This window comes from Gossypium arboreum, chromosome 13, assembly GCF_025698485.1.
Source record: "Gossypium arboreum isolate Shixiya-1 chromosome 13, ASM2569848v2, whole genome shotgun sequence".
NCBI classification, from domain to species: domain Eukaryota; kingdom Viridiplantae; phylum Streptophyta; class Magnoliopsida; order Malvales; family Malvaceae; genus Gossypium; species Gossypium arboreum.
The window spans coordinates 1,241,308-1,252,622 of record NC_069082.1 but is presented as its reverse complement, the minus strand read 5'-3'; the positions used below and the strand labels follow the sequence as shown (position 1 = coordinate 1,252,622).

The 11,315-nt window shown below is 27.0% G+C and overlaps 1 protein-coding gene across 2 annotated transcripts; it reads left to right on the top strand.

Moving 5' to 3' along the window:
- The first annotated feature begins 9,977 nt into the window (after positions 1 to 9,977).
- On the top strand, positions 9,978 to 11,315 carry LOC108463120 (uncharacterized). 2 transcript variants are annotated; one of them, XM_053024345.1, is made up of 2 exons: positions 9,978 to 10,134; positions 10,885 to 11,315. In XM_053024345.1, the coding sequence occupies exon 2, from the start codon at positions 10,934 to 10,936 to the stop codon at positions 11,192 to 11,194; it is 261 nt and encodes an 86-aa protein (XP_052880305.1). In that variant the 5' UTR covers positions 9,978 to 10,134; positions 10,885 to 10,933; the 3' UTR covers positions 11,195 to 11,315. The 2 variants fall into 2 exon arrangements, with proteins under 2 accessions (XP_052880305.1, XP_017618559.1); XM_017763070.2 differs by having other exon boundaries at positions 9,982 to 10,134; positions 10,913 to 11,315.

Sequence of the window (11,315 nt, the reverse complement as noted above, 5' to 3'; positions counted from 1 at the left end):
AATTGTATATATTTAAGCACGATTTCTAAGGTTCAATATGTTAAATGATATGCTTTAGCTACCATCAAAAGCATTTCATTTTTAAATAAATAGAGTAGATTGAGTTTTGACTCGATTGGTATGAGTATCGTCTTTAATGTAGGAAGATGCGAGTTCGAGTGTACTGAAGTGCATTATCTTTCTATTTATAGGTTTGGAGGAGCTATGGGTAGTTTTAGGCATTGTCTCAAAAAGAGTAAATATGATCAGAACCTATAATAAAATATTAAATATGTCTAGTGAAGTTGATATTAAATATGTAATTAGGTCTTCTATCAACTATGTATAATTAAGTCCTTTAAATTGCATTTTAGGGATTCAAGTGTCTACATCTTGTTGGATCTATTAGGCTTTTGAATTCTTATGCCAATCCCAACCTATTGAGCTTAATAACTAGGATTAATGCTTTTCAAAAGGTTATGTGATCGCCTTTCGGCACCATAGATCTTCTCGTTTGATATGTCAAATTGTTAGAAACAATTGCAATTGTAAATTGAGGTTTAGCTAAAAATTGGTCAAAATGATATGAGCTTTTGTTTGTGATCACTGAAAATTGGTTATGACCCATCTATAATGTTTAAAACGGTAAAATCAACTCAACAAGGATAAAATTAAAGTCTTCCAATGCAATTCAAATTCTCTTCTTTGAAGGGATCAGATCATATTGACTTATAAATATCTTGAAGATCTTAGTCTTACCTTAGCCTTAACGAAAATAATTGAAGACATTTTTAAATGTCTACTTATGAGGGAGCGATTGTAATTGTTTGTAACTTATCAAGTCTAATAAACTAGTATATATGCTTGGCTTGTATCAGGTAAAATGAATTGAAGGAGCACTTTATTTTGTTCGTTCTTATCATTTTGAGTGCAAAAATTGTAAGTAAACATAAGTGAGTCACTTGGTTTGCACCTAAACGGGAAAGATTTGGGGGAGAGTGATCTAGATCAAACTATAGGTGTGAGGTTGCTACGTGGTGAGTGTGTAGGACAGAATTAAAAGTTTTTGTAGTATGGTAATCAAAACAAAAATATGCTAATAATTGAGTGACTAATAATGTAGTTTACTCATATTTTTTTTAGTGTAGTGACCAATTGAACACATAACATTTGATTTACATTTAAAATATTCTTAAGTAGTAGTTACATTTGTGATATTTTATAATTGCCCTTCAAGAAAACCTAGTTGTATAATACTAAAAGAATGTGATATACATGAATAAGAACACCAAATATCTCCAAAAGCTGCTTATCACAGTTTAAAATATTTACAGCAGCCTACCCCGCAAGTGGCCAATCCATCTTATACTATATCTTTGTGTAAATACATTTGCTAAAGGTCAAAAATATCATTTGGTATCTGTATAAGGTTATCAAATTGCATTAAAATGATTATTCTAATCGTTGACATTTTGTCTCTTGCAATATGGAATCGAAGGGGATTTTAGAGCTATATCTTTAGCAATTAATTTCCTAGTTCTTATCATTTCCCTTACGTAGATAGCATTAATTAAATATGCAAATATCTTAGCATGATCTTTTAATGTTTAAATTTGTCCCATTGACCATTGGATTTGATTTGATACTTGTATTTTTCTTTGTCCATTTTGATACTTGAATTTGACAATTATGTTCATATTTTGGTCCTTCAATTTGGATTTTGTCAAAATTTGATAATATAACATAACCTCAAAGTATCACGTCACCACACTTTTAAAATTTCCAATTTTAGAGCTAAAATGAATATAGCTGCTAAATTCAAGAACTAAAAATTAAATTAACCCATTTCTAAACAAATAGAAAGATAAGATCATTTTACTCATGCCCTAATGACCTTAAGAAAGAAATCTTTACGGAAATACTTACAAAAAGACTTGATATTAAATACCTAATTTAGTCCTTTGAATTAATGTTTAGGAATGGAAATATTTACTTATTTTTGAATCTATTAGACTTTGAAATCCATATTCCAAGCTCAACCTATTGAGCTTAACATCTTTTTCCCTTTTTTATACGATATAATTTTAAACTCACACAATAAATTATTACATAGGTGAATCTACAGATTAAACTACGGTATCGGGCATGAATAAACTCATATGAATCAATAAATTTACAGTTTGAGTTCACTAAACTTAACATCTGAGATTACTTTTCGTAGAGGTGGTTTCATCTAACATGTCAAAACCTATATAAGGTTCCTATAAATTAGCTCTATTTGGCACATTAAAAGCTACATGAGACTTTAACCCTCGAATCGAGATCACCCATTACCATTACCTTACAAGCATCGACCTCCAACCAAACGAATATAAATGGTCTCTCAAAGAGTGACCAATGATAAAAAATTTCTACCTCTTACCTTTAAATTGCCTAATTTTTTTCAATCTCTTACTTATCAATATCGACTTAAGTATCGAAACACACCTTAAAGACATGTCTCCAATGCCCTCTAATCCTTTCCTTGCATCCATAGGAACTTTAACCAAACATCAACACGTCTAATAAAAGAATCTTTTGTCTCAAAGAAAACCCTAGATTTACAACAAGAAATTAATATTGTCAACCAATTGATGCACTTATGAGGAAAGTAAGTTAGAGTGTGAATCCACCAAGTTCCAGCTGATAAGGCAAGGTACCAAAGATTAGTAGCGAGATTGATGTACTTAGCAGAGACAAATCAAATTTGGCTTATCCATATGGAATATTGTCACCTAGCTTATTCATAACTATGGAGTACAACAAATAAATATGGTTTATGCATATTTTAAGGCATATAGAGTTTGCTTCTGGAAATTAAATTTTGTTCACTAACATGTTGTTGCTTGTTGAACTGCATAAACTATATTAAGGGATATGGTCTTAGGAAACCCGAACTCTCTATGGATTTCAAATTGATTTGCTTCAAATGAAGTGGAATTTTTTTTTTTGAAAAGTAGATATGGAGTGGGATGGAAATTTTTCTTTTGGACAGTAGTATGAAACGGTTATAGTAATTACTTGTCCCGACTCACTTCGTTTATATAAAATTATCATTTTATTCTTGTATATATAAATAATTATTAAAATGTGAAAAATGTAATAATGTATTATAAAAAATTAATATATTTTATGTTTAAATATTTTTTGAAAAATTATGATTAAATATTAACTACAAAAATATTGAAAATATTAAAGATAAGCCTAAAAAATTCAATTGAAACAAATCAACATGGAGTGGGACGGGGATGGATGCATCGAACATCCATGGAGGTAGTAGTGATTTTTAAGATTATACATCTATAATAAAGTGGGATGGATGGTAGAATAGAACATGCCAATTATGGAGCAGTGATGAATTTAGCAAAATCCACCCTCGTCCCAGTCCATTGTTATCCCTATTTGGGAAGCTTAATTTATGGACAAATAAGACTTGAAGGAATTCATATAGATAATCAATTCAATTATATCATACCAACAAATATTAAGTACGATAGTAAAACAGATTACACTATCAAATAAAGAACTCATATTTAAATTTTAAAGATAGCATTACTGAAAGAGATACAATAAACTTTGAAAAATTAAATTTCATGAACTGTAAAACTAATATGGAGTTTGATAATAATAAAACAGCACATGATCTTTCTTCTTATATATTGAGTTACTTAATTTAGCTTAACTTGTATCCTATGTCTTTCTCGTTCAATGAATAGCAATAAAAATAAACATGTTTTCTGAATTTTAAGTTAAAATTGTACCTATAAAAACTTACTTATCCTTTAAGTGATAAATTTGACCTTTACATAGCTAGTTAATATATACTATTAAATATAAACCCATGATGTCATCTTCATCTAAATGTAATTAGTGGTATTTAAGTTAATTACTTAGTTGTTTATTATTATTATTATTATTATTATTATTATAAGAGAAGAGGTTTTTGGGGATGGAATATAAGATTTTATTAGCTTAATATAAAGTTTTTGGGATGGAATTTAGTCATTTTATTTTTTAGATTTCAAATTTTAAGAACAACTGTCAATTAGGTCCAATTTTGGGGATTATTTGAAAGTGCAGCTGTTCAAGGCCCAAGATTGGAAAAGGCCTAATTTTTTTTTCAACTTTTAATGTGGAAAAAAATTCAGACAAAAATAAATTAATTAAATGTTTAGAGCTTTCAATTTTTCACCATAAATGCTTTATCTCTTATGACCTTAAAAAATTTTCAATTTTTATTGTATTATACTTTATAATTTCTTTTAAAAGGGGCCCAATTTATTGTTTCGCTTAGAGCTCCAAAAATATTAAGAATGAGTCTGTTGTTAATGCTATTAAATTTTTATTAAAATTTGTTGATGTGATATTTTTGAAATAAAAAATACAAATTTAATAACCATATAATTAAAAATAACTTTGTATTTAACTTAAATTTAAAAAAATTCAACAGTATTAATAATCAAACCTAATTTTTAAAATATGAAAAATAAAAACTCTAAATTCCATGAAATAAAAATAAAGACTAAATTCTCAATTTTAAAAATAGAAAACTTGTGGTACATTTTAATTTTTTTAATATAAAACAATGTCACAATTTATAACAAAATCAATTATTATAAGTAATAAAAATTACTGTAATAACTAATTAATTAATGACGAATCACTTAAAGTCGAGTCAACATCATTTGCCTAAACAGAGTGCCTTCAGCTTATTGGGCAACAAATAATAAAATCTCAAAATAGGATTTGTTTAGACTTTTGGGTTAAATCCAGCGTAGGCAAGCAATGGCAGATGAATTTAACATTTGCAAGCTGAGGATAGGATATTTGTACCTGAAAATCAACACCATGTATTCAATTGCGTCACGACTTATTATTTTCATCCAATTTTATATGTGGTTTTAGTTAAAATAGTAAAATTTAGATGATAAATATTACGATGTTTTGAGTATAGAATTCATGATTTTCATTTCAGGATGTCTGAATTGGATTGGATTGGTTGGATTAAGAATCGATTATGATACTAATATGGAGAATAGCTTTGAACTAGTTAAACCAAGAACCGACTAAAAAATTGGTTGAATTGGATTTTTTTTTTAAATTTTTAATGATTTTTTAATTGAACCGATGACTTGATTGGTCTAACTACTGATTCGGTTTAAAAAAACATAAATACATTCAAAATAATATTTGTTACTTTGAAAAGAAATGAGTTTTTGATAATTTTACAACTAAATTGAGATCCAGTTAATGGATAATACCAACTCAATCAAATAGATTAGAATGGTGAGTATAGTAGAAGATGATGAGTAAGTCAAATTATATTTTTAGTCCTTATACTATGCATAAGATGCTAATTTAGTCCTTATACTTTTGGGCAATTATAATCTCCATAATTTTGAAATTTTAGTTTTTGCCGAATAATAGCTATTACTTCTAAAATTTTATGTGAGAAATGTATTATCACATTTGTAATATCGTGTTAACTTGCTATTTTCATATAATATTCATAGAAAAGTTATGTTATTTTAGTTAATAGATCTAATGACTATCATTTGAGCTAGAACTAAATTTTCAAAATTCGAAAAATACAGGATTATAAATGATCAAATTAGAAAACAAGGACTAAATCCACAACTTAGAAGATCACTAGCATAATTTGACCTAACAGGCTTAATTACAACTATTCGGGTTGGGACTAATATTTCAAAATTTGAAAAGCACATGAAGTAAATTCAATGTTTTTGGAATCGGATCAATAATCGAACTAATTTGGTCATCGATTTTTAACCCAATCGGTTCAAATAAAAAAAGTATAAAATTTGATTCATCCAGTTTAATTACCAGTTTAATTAATTTTTAACTCAAATTAATTGATCTCATATCAATTTGCGAATTAATGAATTTTTTGCCTTATTTCGAATTGATGGATAAATTAAGCAATGAAATCGGATTCTAAAAGTGACTAACTTCATGCATAGAGATATTTTCATAGATGGGTGATGCTTATGAATGCTTAATGCTTGGGCTTGAAGTAAAAGAATGTGGTAAACGTGACTAAGCACGCATCCCAATGTTTGGTGATCACATTTTTAGAATTACGTCAGCCTAAAGAGCAAGTGATCACTTAGTCAAAAGCAAATCTGATATAAGATCTCTATGTATTTTATTTTGTGGTATGAGAAATTTTATGATTTGGACCAATCTGAGATACTAACATTGGTTGATAGCCCTACCCTTCGTCTTCTTCTTTTTTCCTTCAGCTAAGTTTTTAGGCCCAATAATATTGGTTATTAGTGACAATCTAATACGATTTGTACTTCTTAATAAGAAAAAAAACCTTGAAGTTGATGAATCAGAATCGTCCACACAAGGCTAGCATGGTTTGTCGGTAAGTTATAATTACAAAGTTAGGGTGATCGATTGAGAAGCTAAAATAAGCTCCAATTTCGGATTTAACTAATTCCTTTAAAATTTTTTTTGAAGGATTTGATGATAATGTTTGAAAATATAATTATGTTTTGTAAAAAATTTAAAAAGTTTAATAAGTAATTCCAATTTTTAGGGGAGTTAACAATTTTTTTTTTAATTTTAAAGGTAATTTTGGGAGAGTCGAGTTAAAATTAGATATGTTACGTAAAAAAAAAATTTATTCCAATTTTCACAAAGAGAAGAGATGAAGAAAGTAATGTGAGTGCTAAAAGTGGAGACGACTCTTTTCATATTTTAAATTTAACTTCTTTAAAAATATTTTTCTTTATTTTTATCAAAATTAATTTTTAATATTATAAAAATATTGAAAATGCCTACTTTTATATTTGTGAGGTTATAGTATGTATATAAAGGGGGAAATTGAAAAATTTTAGAACTTAGGAGGCTATAGCCCCTTAGGTTTCTTAGCCTTCGCCATCACTAAGGGTCTATTTTTTTGTTTTCAAAAGTTATGCTCTCACTACCATCTGCCTCTCTTCAAATTAGGGATGGTTGTAGAGTACCGGGGTGGGAAAAAATCCAACCCACCCCATCCCGTTACCATCACTAGTTTAAATCCTTGTATTCTTTATACATTTAAAATTTAATCTTTTTATTTTTATTTTAAAATTTAATTCTTTTTTAAATTTTAAGTTTTATTGTTAACATTATTAACATTTTTTTAAATTGTTGATGTATTATTTTGAAATAACAAAATACGCACATGATAGTCATGTACCAAAAGAATGACGTTATAATAAATTTAAATTTAATAAGATAGTTTTAACAGTGTTAACATTTAGACATGTATTATTTTTTTTTTAACTTATAATTTTGGTAGACTGTGATTTCAAGAGAGGCCAAAGCAAAAGAGAAAAAAAATGTGAAAGGCTGGTAATATTGAATGGGGCTTTTTAGTGAATGATGAGTTTAGGTTTTTAAATGGGTTTGGAATTATGGGCTGGCAAGGCCCCTAAAATAGAAAATTATTATTTTGACCCTTTAGATAATTTTAAATTTTTAAATTAGTAACAGTAAAATTATACTTTAATCCTTTAAAATTATGAAAATTTATTTTAATCCTTTAAAACTTACAAGATATAAACTATTAAAAATTAAAATTTCATGTCGACCACCCTTAAAAAAATTTCTAACTTCGCCATTGGTTTAGACTTTAAATGCTTAAAGGTTTGGAGATAAGTATTTTATTTTATAATTTATAAAATAATTTTTTATCACTATAATAATATAGTAATTTATTTCTTATTAAATTTTATTTATTTTATACATTATGCATATAATATGATAAAAATTAAAATATAATAATTGACAAATAAAATATTCAAAACTTAATAAATGATATTACAAGACTTGTGTACACGCATTCAGTATAAAACAATTTATGACCTGTTTGGCAATTGGTGATAGTTGATTGCTGATTGTAGTGGCTGATTTGATCAATTGGTTCTATTAATTATTTATTTAAAAGTGTTTGGTAAAACTTAGTTGATAGTTAAAAGTTGATATGTGTAAAATGACAAATAAGGGCAGGACAAATTTTATTATTAAGTATTTATTTGTTTATAATACTTTAATTTTATTGGGTGAAATTATTGAAATAAAACATTATTGTCAAAGAATTAAAACATCCATTATCGATGTGATTTTTTAAAAATTTAAATAAACAAATTTCTTAAGTTCTTTATTTACAAATATTAACCTTCTTGGAATTGATAAATATTAATAGTGTATCAATATAATTATGTCATGTTCTTAGTATGTAAATTAGTGATAATTATGCCACACTCTAAATAATTTTGTCAAGTAGTATATTTCAATTAATATAAAGTTACATAAGAAATCATTTTACATAAGTAAATTGAAAATAAATTAAGAGTACTTAAATATTCAAGGATGAATGGGATCGATTGAAAATTTCTCACGGCAATTTTGCTTTCTGTAGATGAAAGTGTAAGTGAAAATGGGAGAATGGAGACTATTCATATCTTGGCACCCCTTTAAGGTTTGAGAGCATGTGGCGAAAGGAGTAATTTTTTAATAAACATGGTCAGATATGTCATTCCACTTATCTCATTCTCAATCAACTGTTGAAAAAAGTTGTTCATCTCATCGTTTTTGGTTTTGAAAGTTTTAGCTCAACAAACTCTTGTAAACTTCATTCACTAAAAACTACAATCAGAGGGTTTGATTACACAATCCTCTATTTGTGCTCAATTCAATTAAAAAAAGGCTCAAATTTCTGTTTACTAAACACCCTCAATATATATTTATATTGAAGCATAAAGAATAAAAATAATTAAAAATAATAACACATTAATAAAAATACTTGTGAAATTTGGATCAACAAAATTATAATATAGAATAAAGAAATCAAATTATTGTTAAAAATTATAAATTTTAATTTTAACATATAAATTAATTCAAACTCAAACCATTGCTTTTGAAAACCGATAGAAATAATCTAAGATAAGAATGCAGAATAAAGAATTGGATCAATTGATTCGTGAATTAATTGAATCGAACGATTAAATTGATTGAAATAATTTTTTATTTTTAAATATTTTTATTTTTAATAATTTATTTAACTAAATCAAACTATCAGTAAAATAAAAAATTGAATAACTAACTGATTCAACCATGTATTCTAAATCTCTAACTTTGAAAATCTCCACCTTCTCATGGTGGAAAAATTTGGACTTTTAGTCTGCTAGAAAATAACAGATTGATAAGTTTGGATAAGAAACTGACTTTCTTTTTTTTTCTTTTATTGAATTATCGTAAAAAGCAGAAAAAATCGTTAAACGTAATAAGAAGATAAAACTTATCCAAAATAATATATATTTATAGAAAAAAGAGTGGACCATACATTTACATTAGACTTTTTTATGAGTCAAATTACCCGAGAAAGTTTAGTTAAAAATGTTAGGCCTGAAAAATAGGTTTGAATAAAAAATTAGGCTCAATTAAAATATGGTTGGGTCTAAACTTGAACATTCAAAGCCTAAGTTTAGCCTGACTTGACCTATTTTTAATTTTATAATACTTTATATTATGTTATTTTTATATATATTATATAATTTAGAACATATTAAAAAATAAATTTATACTAAATATATAATACTGTCCTAATGTTTAGATGACTATATAAAAATTTCAATAAATAAAAATATATAAAATTATTAAATATTAAAATAGAATAAAATAAATAAATTTTAAAAAATAATATGGCGAATCTAAAATGAACTTGAGTTAATCTTTTACAAATATGAGTGAATTTGGATAAAATTTTAAACCATATTTCAGAAAATATATTAATATAATACTTAGACCCGATCCAAATTCAACTACATTGATGTAACATTTAAAGTGATTTTTATGGTTTTTTTATAATTTTTGTACAATTAAACATTGAATTTATTAAAATATTTGTATTATTACGTATAAAAATTACAAAATTTTACACGCTAAAAACACACAATAATGATAAAATAATTACAGAAAGCCAGAAGGAATAAAATACAAGAACAAATAGAAAAAGCCTTCGATTCCATTGAGGAAAAAAAAAAAAAAAAAACTCTTCATCTTCGCTTCTTCCAAGTCCACCGCCGTCCGGTCTATCAATTGGTACTTTCTTTCTTCCATTTTTGTTTTACTTCTTTGCTACTCTTATTTCCATTTCTTCCATTTTTGCTTTGTTTAGGATTTCATTTCTGTTCTAAGGATTATAGTATTCGAATGGTTTTAAACAGAAATTGGGTTTTTAGGCTTCTATGGAGTTCAATTACCAGATCTATCTATGGGGTTTTGAGGGTTCCTTTTTTTCTTTTTCTTTTTTCTGTCATAAGCTAGCTGCTACATGCAGACAAAGCAAACCAAAAAAAGAAAAAAAAGGGATTATTTTAAATATTACCATGAAATATCTGGTTTTTTAAAGTTAAAATATCTCGACAAACTTTGAGTTTTAATATGAATATTTAGATTTTTCAAAAGAAAATTAAAATTTCAATCAAATCATTAACACTGATATTATTTTATGTTGAATTTTATTAAATTGACTTTTTTTTGTCAATGCAACTTAATCAACATGCAAGGGAATTAATGAAGGATTAAATCTCAAACTTTTTTAATATACAGGGGCTGATTGACATATTTATAACTTTTTTATTAGTTTTTCAAAGTTTAATCATGCAATTGTAAAAGTGTTGGGGAAATTAGTAGTTTTTTATCACTTAACTATAAAAAATTATAAAATAATCGCCTAATTATTGGTAAATTTGTTTTTTGGTCATCCAACTATTCAGTGCATTTATAAATACAAGTCCTTTCAATTTTGGTCCTATCTAATTCATCTTTCTTCTATTTTTGCCATTGAAGTTGAGTCTATTTTTTTTGCTTCAACCAGAGGCTACAAGATCTTCATTTTATGGATAATAAGAAACCTGGCAATGACGGAACTGCCGACGAAGTGACACGGGAGTCACTCATTGCTATCTCTTACTCGTTACCGGACAAAGTTGTTGCTGCCTCCAAACTCTCGTCCGATAATTCAAACCGTGAAAAGCTGTTCGAAAGAAAAGGTTCCGATGGGGACGAAAAATACAGGTCCGAATTGATCTCAATATCATATTCCCAGTCACCCGAAGGTAAGGGCTCGCCGTCTACGTTGAATGGACCTAAGCATTAGAAGTGCTGTTGTTCACTGTGTTTGTTGTAAGTTGTACATTTTGGATTTGGTCAAACTGCCAATTTCTCAGTTGAAGTTGATTAATTTGCTATATAGGACCTTACATGAAGTTTTCAATCAA